The sequence below is a fragment of the Phacochoerus africanus genome, chromosome 6 (genome assembly GCF_016906955.1).
Source record: "Phacochoerus africanus isolate WHEZ1 chromosome 6, ROS_Pafr_v1, whole genome shotgun sequence".
NCBI lineage: Eukaryota > Metazoa > Chordata > Mammalia > Artiodactyla > Suidae > Phacochoerus > Phacochoerus africanus.
Genome location: NC_062549.1, coordinates 103,320,154 through 103,338,788, shown reverse-complemented (window position 1 = coordinate 103,338,788; position 18,635 = coordinate 103,320,154). Strand labels below are relative to the sequence as shown.

Here is an 18,635-nt window from a genome sequence, read left to right as displayed (position 1 = left end):
AGAGAAGGCTGGGTTGAGGAAGAATAGGCAGCGATCTCGGGCACACAGTCTTTGAAAGACAAGCACATTTCTCTGCTGCATTTGCTCCCATTACCTCCTTCACATTCTTCAGGCATTAGCAAGAGAAAATTACTCAAAGTAGAGAAGTAGAAGCCCAGTTCCAAGTTCTCTGTTGAGTAACCCAAGAGCAGGGTCTTCCCCTTTTTCCATGTCATTTTTCTAGAGATCAGCTTTTCATTTTCAATTATTTATGACATATCCTAAACATACACCTACTTAGGTAAACTTGCATTACTCAGTATAAACTATTAAAAGATTTTGAAAAAAACTGAAGAAAATTAAAAATTTGGAAAAAGGCTGCTATGATATTTTACGAATGCTAGAAATTCTTTCACTCAATTATTCACAAATGCAGAGCCAAGAACATGGGATCACAAAACAACATAAATGAGGAAAATATTGTTCACACATGTGTGCACTTAAGTCATCTACTAGAGCCAGAATCAACAGTGGACTTAAATACATTTTCGTTCTATTAGTAAACCTCAAAGAAGAAAAAGAGTAGTGATTTATATGAGCCATCAATTTATTATCACTTTGGGTGGAGAGGCCTGGAAAAGATCTGAGAAGTAGGGAAATCAGAAGAGCGTGATTCGATTCTTTCATTACCCCTTGATTTCATCTCATCTCATTATTTTATAATTATAACCACTCCTTTTACAGTTTTCAACGTAGTGGAAAACAATGGTGGATTTCATTACACATGCATTTTCGTCTCTCAGTCCTCCCTCATTTTCTCCAGCCTCCCAAATTATGGAAAGGTGACATCATAGCTTTCACTTCATACATTTGGTCTTCAGCTCTGCCCTACCTGCCATTGGCACTGACTCCTATCTGAAGCCATTCCAATGGTGTGACAGCCAAGACTAGTGGCTCTGACACTGAAATTTCTGGTAAAGTCTATCCACTGATGTCACAGTGTGGGAAGAGCAGCTATTCACTGACTCTCTTGTGTGGGGGAGGAGGGGTTAAAGTCAGATCTTAGCAAACAGTGGCTACATAGCCTCATAAGTCTGGTACAAAGGAACACTCTTCAGGTAAGTCTGAATTTGTGGCAGAAGTGAAAAAAGTTCTTGTTTTTTCATTAAAAAATTATGAACATGTCCCAACATTCACCCAAGTTGAAAGAATTTTACAGGGACCACCGGATAGAAACCACGCAACAGTCACTGACATTATACTTAAGTCTTCTTTATCACAAATCTGTCCATCCCTCTATCTTACTTGTTTGCTGAATTTCAAAGTAAACTGCAGACATCAGTAAACTCTCCTCAAATACAGCATTCATATCTTTAACTGAAGTTCAATGTTATTCCATTTCTTTGCTATAAAATTTGCATTCAATGAAAGGCACAGATTTTAAGTACTTCTGCTGTTCAGACACATGTACACACTCGTATAAGCAAAACTCCTAAGACATAAAACATATTCCTCACCCCAGAAAGTCTCCTCATGCCCCTCTCCCCAGACACGCATACTGTTTTGATTTTTTTCTGCCATGCATTAGTTTTGCCTGCTCTAGAATCTCATATAAATGGAATTATACTGTATAACTCTCTTATGTAAGGCTCCTTTCACTAAGCATAATGTTTTTAAGATTCTTTCATGCTGCTATGTACCAGTAATATCTATGTTCTCTTTTATTACTATGAAATATTCCATTACAAGAATTTACCATAGTTTAATTCATCATAATCCCACTGATGACCACCTGGGCTGGCCATCACTGGCTGCTATGACTAAAGCTGCAGTGAACATTCTTGGATAAGTGGTTTTATGCACATGTTTCATTGCACTTGGGTAAATAACTAGTGGTGGAATTGCTCAGCCACACGAGGTATATGTTTAGTTTATAAGAAACTGTCGTAACTTCTTTCAAAGTTGTTGTACAAATTTACATTCCAACTCACAAGGTAGGAAAATTCCAGTAGTCCACATCATTAATATTTGGTGCTGTTAGTCTTTTAGACTTAAACCATTTTGGTGGCAGTGTAGTGATTATCTCATTGTAGTTTTTTTTTTTTTTTTTTTAAAAAAAACAGTTTAATTAAAACATAGAGAACAGACTTGTGGTTGCCAAGTGGGATGGGAGATGGAGTGGGATGGCCTGGGAGTCTGGGGTTAGATGCAAACGTTTCCATTTAGAATGGATAAGCAATGAGGTCCTGCTGTTCATCACAGGGAATTACATCCAATGTCTTGGAATAGAACATGACGGAAGACAATGTGAGAAAAGGACTGTATATCTATGTATGATTGGGTCACTTTGCTGTACAGCAGAAATTGACACAACATTTAGGAAATCAATTTACTTTAATAATAATAATGAAAAAGATATAACTGACTGGCCAACAGGGACCTGCTGCAGCACAGGGTACTCTACCCAATATTCTCTGATAATCTACATGGGAAAAGAATCTGAAAGAGAATGAATGTATGTATATGTATAAATGTATGTATATGAATCACTTTATTGTACAGCAGAAATTATCACAACAATGTAAATCAACTATACTTCAATAAAACTTTAAAAAATGAAAACAAAACAAAAAATGAAAAAAAAAACTTTAAAAATGAAAAGTTTCTTTTAAAATGTTATAAATATATATAATATACGGTTTGGTAGGACAATTAGTCCTGTGTTAATTTATTATAGATTAATTTTTATTTGAATTTGTAATAGAGAAAAGAAAATCAAATGACAGATAAAATGTTTCAATGTTGTATTAGGAAATGGTAATTCTGTCTTAAGTACTACAGATTTAGAATAAGCTTTGAAAGCAGGGTGTTTGTCCTCCAACTTTGTTCTTTTCCAAAGTTGTTTTGAATATTTTAGATTCTTTACATTTTGATTGGTCAATTTTTTTTTGTCTTTTGTCTTTTTGTTGTTGTTGTTGTTGTTGTTGCTATTTCTTGGGCCGCTCCCACGGCATATAGAGGTTCCCAGGCTAGGGGTTGAATTGGAGCTGTAGCCACTGGCCTACGCCAGAGCCACAGCAACGCGGGATCCGAGCCGCGTCTGCAACCTACACCACAGCTCACGGCAACGCCAGATCGTTAACCCACTGAGCAAGGGCAGGGACCGAACCCGCAACCTCATGGTTCCTAGTCGGATTCGTTAACCACTGCGCCACGACGGGAACTCCAATTTCTTTTTTTTTTTTTTCTTTTTCTTTTTCTTTTTAGGGCCACACCTGTGGCATATGGAGGTTCGTTCCCAGGCTAGGGGTCCAATCAGAGCTACAGATGCCAGCCTACAGCACAGCCATAGCAACATCAGATCTGAGCCTTAAGTCTTCACTCACCTCTTGGTCATAAAATATAATGCAGACTTTTCACTACTCATCTTCTGAATTTCTCCACTGTGCTTTAAAATAATAACTCTATCATCTCTGATGCTTCTCCGTGCACTAGCTAAGATTGACGGACGCTCCCACTGGCATCCGTTAATCTTAGTTCTCCTGCTTGCTTTCTACATCACCTCTTCTTGGTCTCCTTCCCTGATCCCAGAGCTCTGTCTTTAGCTGCCCTCTTTCGTCTAAGTCTGCAATTTTATTCATTAACACTTTTACTTTTCTCCTAGGCTGGGGGTTGGCAGACTTTTGCAAAGGACCCTATAGTAAACAGTAAATATTTTAGGCTTCTTATATTACCATTAAGAACATTGCAGTAGGTAGGCCTGAAGGCATGTGGAAGAGTGCTATCTATACTGGAGGCTGGACCACATGAATGTTGATTGGGATGTTGCTGTATCCTTTCAGGTAAGAGATGACAGTGGGATGAACTAAAGCAAAGGCAATGAGACTATGAGACACAGGTACAGAGCTGGACAAGAGTAAGCACACAGAAGTGATGCAATATGGTGAGAGGTGAGTTAGGTCAAGCACTCAAGGGTGTCTCCCTGGTTGTTGGCTTAGGCACTGGGTAGAGAGCGGTTCTATTTACAAAGACAGGGAATACAAACAGCGGTTTGGGGAGTGAGAGGGAGAGGAGGACGTGAGTTTTCAAAATGTTGAACTTTAGGTATAACGTCTAAGTGACGGTATCTAATTAGCAGTAAACATGCAGGTCTAAGCCCAGCAATGGTAATGATGATGACGAGGGCAGCTAACCTTTACTGGGTATTTATTACATGTCAGGTAATGTTTTATGTTTTAAGGATTTTACATGCATTACCCAATTCATCCTTCAGACAGCCTCTACAAGATAGCTACTATTATCCCCAATTCATAGAAGATGAAATTAAAGCACAAAGAGGTTACAAAACTTACGTGAGATAATAAGTTGGTGACTGGTAGAGCTGGGGTTGGAACTTATGATACCTCAATCTCAAACCCACGCTTTCACACATTAGACTTTACTGCCCCTCCAGACATAGATTAAGGAATTGCATATATCTTGGAGGGTTGTTGAAAACATAGTAATGAAACAAAGTACAGAATGAAAGAAGAGGACAGAGGATTTGGGGACATGAACACTCAAAGCGTGAGCGGTGAAAGAGGCCTGCAAAGGAGATTGAGGAGTGGCTAGAGGAAAAACCAGGCAAGGTAAACTTCAAAGAAGCTAAGACAAAGTGTTCCAAGGAAGAAGTGGTAACTATATTTAAGGCTGTCGGGATTTCAGGCTGTTGGCGATTTCAGCGTGAGCAGCTTTAGCTGCCACAGTGGGATGTGAACCAGACTGAAGTAATTTCAAGTGTATGGAAGATAGAGGTGGTGAGCAGAGAACGCAGATTACACTAAAAAATGCTGGTTGTAAAATGGGAGCTAAGTGGAGGCTTTAGCATGTTTAAAAGTTAAAGAGTTAGATCCAGAAAAGTGGGAGACAAGGAAGAAGGTGAGTGCTGAAAAGAAGTTCCCGAGGAAATGGAAAATACACTGTGTAGATGAGAGGGTAGGCTCTTGAATTAAAGTGCCTAGATTCAAATCCAGTCTTTGCTACTTATCGGTTGCATACCCTGCAAAAGTTATTTAAGCATCAATTTCTTCGCCTGTAAAATAGGAAGACCACTACTATCTACTTCAGAGATACTTTATAAGGCTTAAACAAGATAACGCATAGGGAGAACTGGCACACAGCAGTTGCTTGGGAAGCATTAGCTATTGTTATTACTATGGGATCCAGAGCACAGGTAGAGAGACTGCCTTTCATTAAGAAGGAACACACCTTTGTGACAGAATAAAGGAGGCAATGATAGGAAGAGATGGCATGTAAGTTTGCAGTAGCAGGGAGAAATGGGGAGCTCCTTGTTCATGTTTTCTATGTTCTCAGTGAGAAAGAGGCAAGGCCATCTATTGGAGTGAGGAAGTGTTAGAGGGACAGGGCTTGAGGAAAGTGGACAGTCACGCTGGACAAAGTATCAAAGGACCTCCAGCAGTCAAAGCCCCATGAATCTGCTGAGAAGCCCAAATACGCATGGAGTAAAGAAAGCAGTGTGATGAAATATCTCAAGATCAGGTTTGGATGGGCAAGTGTGATGAAAGGGCACAAAGTCATAGGTTATTTTAGGCATTGACAAGAGTGGCCGAAGTGATAGGGACATGGGTTTTAGGCTGGACAGGGAAGAAAATAAAAACAAAAAAAGACGCTCTTTTCAGAAAAAGTAAAAGGACCAAAGGACTAGATGTCTTGAAGAAATCAATATACACGATTAGATATAAGGGAATGAGCAAGATAGCTATACCCCAGCTCTCACAGGTCTGGCTGGCTGACATAAAGGGTGGAAAATTAAAGTAATTAAAATTAAAAGTAGGAGTTCCCGTCGTGGCGCAGTGGTTAACGAATCCGACTAGGAACCATGAGGTTGCGGGTTCGGTCCCTGCCCTTGCTCAGTGGGTTAAGGATCCGGCGTTGCCGTGAGCTGTGGTGTAGACTGCAGACGCGGCTCGGATCCCGCCTTGCTATGGCTCTGGCGTAGGCCAGTGGCTACAACTCCGATTTGACCCCTAGCCTGGGAACCTCCATATGCCGCGGGAGTGGCCCAAGAAACAGCAAAAAGACAAAAATAAATAAATAAATAAATAAAATAAAATTAAAAGCAAATATGAAAGAAGACTATAAAATCATAAGGAAATACAACGCAGTAGTATCTATTAGTTGCAGGATTGATCAAAGAGGTTTTTTACAGAAAGTAATTGTTGAGCTGAGAGCTGAAGGACAAATAAGAGTTAGCTATGAGCAAGGGCAGGAAAAAGCACAGACGAACAAAAACCACAAAGAGGCAGGGACTCAGGGGCTAATGGCTTGTAAGGGTTGCCTACTACGATACTAGAGTCACGTGGGACCACAACTTTAGGACCACAACTCAGAAACACTTGAAAAGGAAGGGTAAATAAAGAAATTAGCCGTCACAATGGTTACAGCAAGAATTAAGATAATGAAATATATCTTAATATGTAGGCATATAATGCACATAAATTCAAGATTTAGCTAAAAAGAAAAATACTGTACCTTTGAACGAAATGTTGGATGAACAAAATAAACAGCCTTCAAATTCCTCTTGTACCTGATTCAAAATTTAAAAAAAGGGTCAGTAAAGCCACGCCTAAAACCGGTGACCATTAACTCTTTTTCCAGGTGTTAAAAAGCAGAATAAAGTTTACATACAAATCTATTTTGATACAAAATAAGCTGGAGTTAAGGAAGGCCTCCTTTATTATTATTACTATTATTATTATTATTATTATCATCATCATCATTATTATTAACTGTGCCCACAGCATGCAGAAATTCCTGGGCCAGGGATTGAACCTGCCCCACAGCAGTGACAACACTGGATCCTTAACCCGTTGAGCCACCAGGGAACTCCCAGGCCTCTTATTATTAAACTATCCAATCTACGCATATTAAAAAAATCTTTGTTACATGAAATATCCTTTCACAAACTACACAGCAATGTTTGCTACTGCTTAATATCAGGAAAGAAAGAAGCTGTGCTCCCCCCTTTATAATGTGCGAAAATAACTAACTTGACATCGACAACATCATAGAGTTTCTTCAGGAAGTCAGAGTCCAGGTGATTGTATTCGCTGGTCAGTGTGTGAAAATATACTAACACATATTCCTTCACAGCAATGTGATCCATTACATGGATAAAATATAAGAGAGCCTAGAAGAAAAAGGAATACAGGGAAACATCATTTTGTATAGTGGTCTATTTCACAGAGGCCAAAAGAGAGAAAAACCCAGAAAATTAATCTAATGTACACCCCAGGCAGACATCGCAGACTAAAGAGCATCTCCTTAAAAAGATGTTCAGGAGAGTGGATCATGCCGGTGTTCAGCAGTTCTCGTAGTGCTACCGCACAGGCCCTTGCTTGGCTGCTTCTGTGTGATGGAGAACAGCCTCCATCCTCTCAAAAAGCTCTTCACACACTCAGAAGAGCTCTTTGGTCAACTATCTGGGATAATGATACCGAAACCATGAGAAGCAGACTTTCTAGACTTTTACGTAGTCTTGAAAGCTCTATTTGAATTCGTGAAAGTCGTCACATCTCTACTGAGAGAAGGACTCATGGCTCTCACGTAACCGGCGAGTGCTATAAAGGACAGAAGTGATGCTGCAGAAGGCTCACAGCGAGGGCTGATTTTCTTAGCATCCTTAACGTTGAACTGAATGAGGAAAATGAGAACAGGTTTAGTGAGTGGATGGCCGTGGGCTGGGCAGCACTTCCACAGCTCTGACTCAAATGTAATGTGACCTCCATCAGTTAGAGGACTATGCCATCAGAAGAAGGATGAGCTTTAAGAGAATCTTTAAATACCAAGCCGAGACACAAGAAGGGCAGGGCCAGCGTGACCCAGTGGTGTAGCTATAAACAATGACAAAGCTCAGGAAGCGAAGAGGTAACAACTGAAGGGTTACTGTCAAACAGACTGTTTCCCTCTTCCTCCTCAGGGGCATCCTTGGCATTGGCACGAATGGACTAACATGGATTAGGATCCAAATGCTACCAGAGCAGACAGAGGAGGGCACTAGGAAAACAGCATCTTTCCAGTTGTTGCCTAATTTGGACCTCATGATATTTACGAAATGATACATCAGGAACATCCAGAACACCATGCAAGTACACACACAAGATCAAATGCGGGGATTTATGCTTCCACTGGATCACTCACATTATCAGTGCTGAGAATGAATGTCATACTGATTATCAGTTGAGTTCCCCCCCCCCCCCCGTGTGTGTGTGTGTGTGTGTGTGTGTGTGTATTTCTGCTCTTACTAGGTTGCTTCTAGTCCTCCTTTTATCCACTCACCATTTCCTCCAAGGGCAAGTAAGTCACCCATTTTAAGCTTCAAATCCCCCATCATTAACTTTAATCTTTTTCATTATAAAGAAGTACAGCTGCATGACAGAAAAACATAGAAAACAAATACTCCCTAAAACTATGAAATCCATTTTAAGAAGCCAACTTCCAGTTTTTACCTTTATGCTTAAACACGCACTACCCTTGCCAAAAAAAGTCAGTATAATGCAATTTAATGCATCACTTTTTCTCCTATTGATGTTTTCATCTTTAACATCTCTTTATAATACTTGCCTCTATAACCATAATTTTTAAGGATCACAGAATATTCCGTTTGTGGATGCACAAAATTACCTGTCAGAAATTTAAGGTATAATTTTGTGCTACAAATGAGCCTGTGAGTAACCTGCCAAGATTTAATGCTTTCACAAATTTTTTTACCCACACGCCAGTGATCAGGAGTCTAGGGCATAGCTGGATACAATTATCTACTTTTGCACAACTGTGTTTTATCTTAAAGCTATGTGTAATTTTTACACTTTAAAGTATGTATTTTTTAAACTATGGTCAAGAATTACTCATTAAAGTCATTCATCTCCTTTGCAGTCAGTTTCTACTAAAACCTATGTTCCAGGAAGATCTACGTATTCATCCTGTGGATTCAACGGTTCCTTGCCCAAGTATTCCAGTTTGGGCAGTTTCTGGGCCCATAACTACTTCCATATCTAGGGTTACTTCCTTAGCACAAATTCTCAGAACGACTGGGTCAATGAGTGTGACCATTCTGATAGTTTCAACTCATCTTTGACAATACTTATTATTTAAAAGTAATACCAAATTGTGAAGGTGAAAAAAGATACTTCACTTTAATTTCCTTTTTTTTTTTTAACTACTAATCAGGTTGAACATTTTCTTGTTTAGCAGGAATATCATTTCTTCTGTCATGAACTACTTATTTTGTCCTTTCCCTCCAAATGAAGGGATTACGAAAATATGACATCTTGGGCGAACTACACGCCAGGTTTCTCCTCTTCAGATAGACACTCAAGAGTTAATGTTTCTTTTTTCGAGACAGGAAAATGCGATCATTAGTACAATTATGATACCGAATGAGTCCAACCAAACACTTGCCAGTTACATCACACCCAAAACAAAGCAGCTGCGTTGTTGCAGATCACATCATGCATTCCAGTGTTTCTTTTCTCCCAGAGAAAAATCAAACCCTAACACACCTACAGGACCAGGGCTGCTACTGTGTCAGAGACACACAATTCTGTCTGTCTCCCCTCGTAGTCTAAGCCCTGATGCCACATGCACATTCTACTTCTTTTTTTTTTTTTTCCTCTTTTGGCCGCCCCGAGGCAAAGGGAAGTTCCTGAGGTAGGGATCAGATCCAAGCTGCAGTTGCTACCCACCCCACAGCTGTAGCAACACCAAATCCTTCAGCCACCATGCCAGGGCAGGGATTGAACCTGCGTCCCAGCACTCTAGGGACACTGCTGAGCCCATTGCACCACAGCAGGGGCTCCCCACTTACTTTTTAAATCAACGTTACTTACAAGACAAAGCTTTTTATGGCCTACCTTGTCCATATCTATTAATGTTACAGGAATGTTTCTTCCAACTACCACCATCACTGTGCGACCACAGTTATCGACACCTACAAAGAGGAAAAGTAATCAGTGCCCAGAAACTTTGTTCCAAGGTATCATCTGTCCTGGGCTCTGAACTTATAAACATAGTCTACACAAATGTAAAACATAGGTTTTTCAAATTTCATCTTCAGATTTCTTTTACTGTGTGGAAAAATTCACTTTTTTTTTAAGCAAAGGTAAAGGGGAATCTGATAACTTTCACTTTTCCATTATGTATTTATGTAAGGTTTGAATTTTATATAGCAAAATTATGGTATGTTTAAAAGGAGAAAAAATTCTAAAAGAAGAAGGCCATCAAGAAGAAATGAAGGTGGCCAAGGTGGAATTACTAGCTGAAAATTTTATAGGTTGAGATGTATTTTTAAGATCTTAGTGATGAGCAAAAACTGTCTTCATTAGTACAAAACTATTTTATAGATAAAATGGACAAAATCAGAGAAAAATGAAATCTCTAAGAGTATGCTAAGTAAGGTCCTTAATCAGTAAAAGAATAACTTAACACATCCTTAAGCTCACCTGTTTGGTATAAGGCTTTTAGAGAAGCAATATCAGATAAATCCTCAGATCTTGCTTGACATAACCAGCGATTATAACTAGAGAAATAAAGAATAGAATTATTATAACAAACCCTTGTAAAAATTAAAATGAGAATTGTTTTCATCGTTCTCTGTTCCTAAAGAACAAGGTTTTATTATAATGAAGGAGTTGAAGAGGCTGTTACATTATGCAGAATCTGTGTGTTACTGATTAAAAACAAAACAACAAAAAAAGAGCCACTGAGAAAGGAAGGTCTTAAAACTAGATAATTAAAAAAAAAAAAACCATTTATGAGCAAAACTACTCATATAACCAGCTAAGATACCAAGTATCCACATTAACACTGTTTTTTAAGTACGATTATCTTCTTTTACTAAAAAAACTTTCAACGAAAACCTAAAGCAAGAGCAGTTCTCCACAACAGGTGTTCATTCACTCATTCAACAGACTTACTGAGTCCTCACTACACAAGAGGTGTTTGAGACTACTCCAGTGAATGGACATGGTCAGTTCCTCAAAGAGTTTGCCTTTCAGAAGAATACAGGGTAAGGGCTGAACATGTTATCTCAGACCACAAAGAAAGCAGGTCAGGCTTACTTAAGATGGGCTAATCAAACTAGCTGTACTGATGCCCCACATACCAGATCATAGAGACTGCCATTTGGCCTTGGCTAGGAGGATATTAAAATGGGAAGAAATGAGAGTTCCCATCATGGCTCAGCAGTTAACGAATCCGACCAGGAAACCATGAGGTCGCCGGTTTGATCTTGGCCTTGCTCAGTGGGTTAAGGATCTGGCATTGCCGTGAGCTGTGGTGTAGGTTGCAGATGAGGCTCGGATCCCGTGTTGCTGTGGCTGTGGTGTAGGCCAGCAGCTACAGGTCCGACTTGACCCCTAGCCTGGGAACCTCCATATGCCGCAGAAGTGGCTCAAGAAACGGCAAAAAGACAAAAATAAATAAATAAGTAAATAAAATAAAATGGGAAGAAATGTAAAAGATCTCAAAAAGTGGAAGTGACCTGCAAAAGGGCGAATGAATCTTAGAGTTATTAGCCAGTTAATGGTAGAGCTGAATCTGAAGTTGCACTCAGGTCTCCAGATTGCTGGAAGGGTGAGTACTTTTTCTACTATTTCATTCTAGCTTTCTTAATATTCAAAGTGCTACTTATTTGATTGTGAAAAAAAGCTTTCAAGAGACCTAAATGCATGAAAAGCAACTCTGAAGCATCTAGGTCACAGATGGCATCATCCCATAACTTAAAACAACAATAACAACAAAAAACTAAACCAGGAGAAGGAACTCTTTTTTTTTTTTTTTTTGCTATTTTAGGGCTTTTTTTTTGCTTTTTTTTTTTTGCTTTTTTTTTTATTTGCCTGGGAACCTCCACAGCATATGGAGGTTCCCAGGCTAGGGGATGAATTGGAGTTGTAGCTGCCAGCCTATGCCACAGCTACAGCAACTCAGGATCTGAGCCGCATCTGCGACCTACACCACAGCTCATGGCATCACTGGATCCTTAATCCACTGAGCAAGGTCAGGGATTGAACCCACATCCTCCTGGATCCTAGTTGGGTTCGTTAACCCCTGAGCCACGAGGGGAATCCAGGAGAAGGGACTCCTGAGTTCTAATTCTACCACTGCCTACGCAACTTTAGTAAAATCGTTTCATCTCTACTGACCTCAGTTTCCTATGGACTCCTTTCAGCTATGAAGTACAATCACACAACTAAGGATATTTAACAGGAAATCTATTACATATGGATTGTAATCAATGAAAGACATGCCCGCTAGTTTCACAGAAACTGTTATTGTCTGTAAAAAACACACTTAGTATTGCACGGTTATATAGTCTGCCTTTTTAAATTTAGAAATGTGCCTACCTATGCAAACTGAATTCAAAGACCACAGCTTTTTATTTTAGTTTAAGATAGAATTTGCAAGTCAAGAAAGGATCTATATTTACTGTAGTTTTCCATATTCATATGGACTCTTCCGTATTTTCACACAGGGTTATCTCCTAGGTTATTTGCACTAACTCCCCGACTGTCTCTCTCTCTAATTGTTTTATGATTAGGTCATCTCCACATCAAGACTATACACAATAATATGCCTAATGAGAACCACAGGTCATAGCACAAAACATGTACAGGAATTCAGTAAATATCTGTTAACTTCTACCCTTTGTGTGTTCATTAGCTCATTTTGCAAAGATTTATTGCATAAATGCAATGCCTGCATCATAGCAGGGACTCAAATCTTTGTTGAATGAAATAACAAACAGGAGTATTGCTCAAAGTATTTTTGGAGGCTGGAGAAGAATTAAAAAAGGCCCTGGCTTCAGAGTCTAAGACTGAATGTATGAGCTAGGCACATTGCAAAGACAACTAATACCATAATAAGGCAGAATGAGACAGGCAATCCAGCAGACATCTAAATACTCTTCAATCAAGTATGTAGACTGAGGGTGATTGGCAGGAGTAGGGGCTGGGGGTGGAGAGAGGCAAGGTCCAGAACTGCTGGAGAATTCACTGCTTCCTTCTTTGTGTCACAGAGATCAGCGGAGGCTTTACCCTCTTATTGCAACATTTGCTTCTACTCTGTTAGACCTTAAGACAGGGACTATGTCTTAGTTGTCTTTATATTTTTAGCAAATTTCTAGGGTAGTTCCTGACACTTGGGATCTATGTATTCAGTGAATTCTATTTTATTTTTATTTATTTATTTTGTCTTTTTGCTATTTCTTAGGCCACTCCCGCGGCATATGGAGATTTCCCAGGCTAGGGGTCGAATCAGAGCCGTAGCCACCGGCCTACGCCAGAGCCACAGCAACGCAGGATCCTTAACCCACTGAGCAAGGGCAGGGACTGAACCCGCAACCTCATGGTTCCTAGTCGGATTCGTTAACCACTGCGCCACGACGGGAACTCCTTAGCGAATTCTAAAGAAAAGAAATTTAAACTGGAACTCAGATGCACAAAACAGAATTAATCACCCTTGGTTGAAAACACTCTCATCACTGTTACATGCATGGTTCTTTTTAAAAAAAACTGGTTATCTAATTAGTTATTTTTAATGAAATGATAAGCACTCCACAATCTACCCAAAACAAAAGTTAGCACCGTCACAATAACCTACATCTTATCATGGTCACTTCCTTCCATTCTAGCCTCTACCTCTCCTTATCAATCACCTGGACTCTCAGGTTCATCATTTTCTTGCTTTCCTTTTTATATCATTTAAATTCATCTACATGATTCCCTCAGTAGGTTTTGTGGTTGTTCTTAACCACTTCAAAAAAGAAAAAAGCCTACCATGCTGTGTGTAATCATTTGGGTCTTACTTTTTGGACTTATTATATTGCTAAGATTCATCTATATTGTTGGGTGTCAATGGTGTTCATTCGCTTTGACCACTGTATATAATATACTATATGAAAACAATAGTTTTATCCACTCTCTTACTGACAGGCACTTGCTGTTCCTGGATTATTGCTGTTGTGAACAGTGTTAACAGTTACTCTACATATCTCCTGGTCATGTGTGTATGATTTTTCTTGGGTAGACACCTAGGAGTAGAAATGCCAAGCTATAGTATATTGGGGTTTAAGAGACAAGGGCAAGCCTCTTTTCCACAGTTTTATTCCAATTTATACTTCTACAAGCAATGAATAGAAGAGCCTATGACTCAATGTCCTCTTCAATACTTGGTTGTAGCAGATGTTTTAACTTTTCTCAATCAATTGGATTTTAATTGGTATTTCATTTCTCTGGTCTCTAATGATGTTGAGATCCTGTTCATTTTTTCCTCTTCTGTGAGATGCCTGCTCATACGGTTTGTCCATTTTTCTATTGGACTGTTTGTTCCCTTCTCTACTATTTGTAGGACTTCTTTATATATTCTCAGTACTAATCATTTGTCACTGGCGTGTACTGTGAATATTCCAACTCTGCTACTTGCTTTTCCCTTTGAGTTTAATTGCTATACTTACTTAATTTCTTAATTTTAATAGTTTAAACTATTTTTTCTTTTATAGTCGATGCTTTTTAAAATTCTATTTAAGAAACCTATCTTTTCTCCAAGATATGATGGATACTAACCTATAACATTTCCCAAGAATTTTAATTTTTTAAAAAAATTTTAAGTCCTTAATCCACCTAAAATTAACTTTAATCCATGGTGTGAACTCTGAACTAGTCTTAAACTCTAAAATGTTTTTAATCTTGGCCAGTGATTAACAACTTGAGATCCTAGGATAGGCAAAATCCACACAGAACCTTTATAGAAGGTTTACAGCTTACATCAGATTCTTAAAGGCTTTATTTATGATTCAAAAAAGGTTAAGAATCTGAGACACTGGCATGGTTCCAGTGTCTAAGGACCCTGAGATGAATTCCAATGCAACAACTCAGATTGTTTCTTCTTTATTCTAATTAAGTCTGCTCTATTCCTACTATAGATTATATAAAATTGATTTGATACCTAGTCACATTTTTCTTTTAAATCTGTATTTGGAAGGAGTTAGCAAAAGCAAAGGTGTCAGCCCTATCTCCTTATCCAGCAGAGAAACAGTGCTTTCTCTGTTTCCCTCATCTATTCAAAGAATATTTTTTCCCCATTATATTGCTTATAAACTGCACCTCACTTTTTGCTATAGTTTCTGTGTTTTATCTCAATGCAGACATGCAATCTTTTATCCTAATCAGTCAAAGCAAAAGCAAGAAAAAAAAGTAAAATTCAAAATAGTTTATTATTTTCCTATAGCTTATTCCAAATAAACAGCTTTTTATTACTTGATGGGTAAAATGTCATAATCATGGGTAAATGGTGATACAAAACATGCCACAATGGCAGTAAAAGTGGCCACTACAGTGCTCTCAAGGCAGAAACATTGCGTAGTTTCTCAATAGACTGCAGTTGGCTAAGGTTGGATGCTGTCCTCACAAAATTAACAGCAGGCAATTTCTTCTGGTTTATAAATGACCTGCACAATCAAGAGGTGAATGATCGGAGTTCCTGTCATGACTCAGTGCTTAACGAATCCGACTAGGAACCATGAGGTTGCAGGTTCAATCCCTGCCCTAGCTCATTGGGTTAAGGATCCGGCATTGCCGTGAGCTGTGGTGTAACACACAGATGTGGCTCTGAATACACATTGCTGTGGCTCTGGCATAGGCCGGCAGCTATAGCTCTGATTAGACCCCTAGCCTGGGAATCTCCATATGCCGCAGGTGCAACCCTAAAAAGACAAAAAAAAAAAAAAGAGTTGAATGATCATGAAAATTTAAGCTAAATTACTCTGTCAAAGTCCACTAACTGGAGTTCCCGTCGTGGCGCAGTGGTTAACAAATCTGACTAGGAACCATGGGGTTGCGGGTTCAATCCCTGGCCTTGCTCAGTGGGTTAATGACCTGGTGTTGCCGTGAGCTGTGGTGGAGGTCGCAGATGCAGCTCGGATCCCACGTTGCTGTGGCTCTGGCATAGGCAGGTGGCTACAGCTCCAATTCGACCCCTAGCCTGGGAACCTCCATATGCCGCGGGAAGCGGCCCTAGAAAAGGCAAAAAGCCAAAAAAAGAAAAAGTCCACTAACTAACCTATTTGTGTACAACCAATAGCCTGGGGCAAATTTTGGCTTAGGCATTAACAGAAGTTTTTCCTGACTTCACACATCTGTCCCACACTGGACTTGGTTAAAACCCTTGTTATACACTCTTACTGAACCCTTTGTAAATGAAATACATTTTTTAATATAATAAAATGTATATTTAATTTTACATGTAAATGCATATTTAAGTTAATGTAATTGAAATACATTTTTCATATAATAATTAGTTTAACATTTCTCTCCTCTGTAAGAACCTATGCTTCACGAGGGCTGGGGCTGAATCTGCCTTGCATGTCACTTTATTATCTTTCTCGCTCAACACTTGGCACAGCAGTAAGGGCTCAATAAATATTTAATAATGAATGAGATAAAGTTTTCACTATTAGAAATGACATAAGAGTTACAGGCAATGGGACCTTAAGGCAACAAAGGAAACTTGATGAAAAAGAAAAATTCTTGTAAAATAATTTTAAGAGTTTTAAAAGCTGTCTACTTGAAAAAGAATATTCAGATGCTTGGCAATTATTTTTTTTTAAGTAAGCCAATATCTATCTTATGATACACCCAAATTAGTGTCACAACTGGATGGAAGACTTGGAAATATTACTCAAGAATCAGACAACATGTCTAATTATTTCAGATGTTAAAAAGAATTATTACACAGAGACATGGCAATGCTATGAAAGGATATAGCTGATCCACACGATTCTCAGTTTTGTTACTGAAGGAAGAACTGAAGGCTTTCAAAAAGATATTACTAACTAAAGATCTACTTATTTCCCAAGAGAGAAAACAATCATTTTTATATTTGATCAACTAACGTCATAATAGAAACAAAACTCAACATGTGTAAGTAGAAGTCTGATCTACAGAGAATAAGAGAAAAAAATTCAAAAACTATAACCTTCAGTCTTAAACATTTAGCACGTGTATGTAAACAGATGACTTACCATTCAGTTATATAAACTCATAAACAATTAGTCATCAATTCTCAAACTTTTGAGTTTCAGGATCCTTTTATGCTTATTTCAGTTATACTCACCAATATTTACCAAATCAGAAATAAAAACAAATTTTTAAAATATTTACTAATTTAAAAACAGTAAAAACCCATTATGTGAACATGAATTACTTTTTATTTAAAAAAACCTCTATTTAGGGGGAAGAGTTACACTCTTCATTTTTGCAAATCTCCTTAATTTCTGCTAGATTCTCACATCCTCTTCTGCATTTAATCCACTGCAATATCGCATATTAAGGAGTCTCTGGAAAATTCCACTGAACACTGATAATGGAAATGAACAGGGCAAGTAAGTCTAGTAAGATTATAAAAATGGTTTTTGGCCTCACGGGCTCCCTGAAAGAATTGAGGTTCCCTGGGCTACACTTTTGAGTTGCTGCTATTACTTTGAGATTTTCTGCAACATAGATAATAAGACCTCATCTTTAATTATCACAGACACGGGGCACATGAGCAGGAAATGTAAAGATCTTTTGATTCAGATGGAACTTTCCACTCAAAGGAACTGAACAGTTGAGGTACCAAGCCTTTGCTTCTTGGTTCAGGCTTTGGGACCCACAGGCTGTGCTTATCCCCAAGCTTGTAACTCTGTGCCGACTGGACGTGCACAACAACCTGAGCACAAGGTAGAGAACACACCCTGACATGGGAGGGTAATGCAGGCGAGAGCGACCTTATTTATCTGTGTATTTCAGTTCTAGAATATCATCTTGTACAGAGGAAATATCCAAAGTCTCCTGAACCAAACGGAAACTGTCGACCATGTGACCAATTCGCATCATAAGATCATAGCCTTGTACCGATAAGAACAACATGCTTTACACGCTGTGTTCCTATTCCTTCCTAGAACATACCCCTTTGCTGAGGACCCCTTTCCAGAAAGCATGAAATCAGGGAATACAGATTCATTTTAATACTGGCTTGAACTAGTCATTGTTAAATGAAACGAATTTCCTCATTAAACAGAGAGACAAACAAGTAGCCAGGGCAAACCCACACTTAAAAATTTCAGGTTAGCTGTATCACTCAAGTAGAAACGGAAAAGATATATGTGTGTGTGTGTGTGTGTGTGTGTGTGTGTGTGTGTGTGTGTGGTGAGAGAGAGAAGAGGAAAGGTAACTGGTTTGCGAAAGGTGATAACAATGTAGTTCTTTGTATATGAACACAGAACATGTCTGGTCCTTTCTCTGAAGTTGGTCTGTGTGGTTGGCTGGAGATGGTAGTTGGGAAGATGAGCCGCAGTAGCCACCTTAAGGCGCTTCCTCAATAAGCTGTAACTCTGGGCAAGCCACTCTTGGGGATTAATTTACCCTTCTGTAAATTAAAGGGAGCAGATCAGCTGAGGTTCAAAAGAATCGCCTAAGAAACCTTCGAAGGAGGATGCCGGAACCCTTCCCACAGAGGTTCCAATTCAGGAAGTTTGGTGTGGGGCCTAAGAATTTTCTAAGTACCCCTGGTCCTTCTAATGCTTATAGACTGTATGCTACATTTCGTAAAACTCTATCACATGA

General features: G+C 38.9%; 1 protein-coding gene across 2 annotated transcripts in view; it reads right to left on the bottom strand.

Annotated features, from left to right (window-relative positions):
* The window catches only part of GDAP2 (ganglioside induced differentiation associated protein 2), a 64,856-nt gene that overhangs the window by 8,013 nt on the left and 38,208 nt on the right, over positions 1-18,635 (bottom strand). For both annotated transcript variants that reach the window (XM_047784891.1, XM_047784893.1), the window contains exons 9-12: positions 10,479-10,555; positions 9,891-9,967; positions 7,029-7,168; positions 6,511-6,565 (exon numbers count right to left, since the gene is read on the bottom strand). In XM_047784891.1, the coding sequence (XP_047640847.1) occupies positions 6,511-6,565; positions 7,029-7,168; positions 9,891-9,967; positions 10,479-10,555 (349 nt within the window). The remainder of the gene's footprint in view (positions 1-6,510; positions 6,566-7,028; positions 7,169-9,890; positions 9,968-10,478; positions 10,556-18,635) is intronic.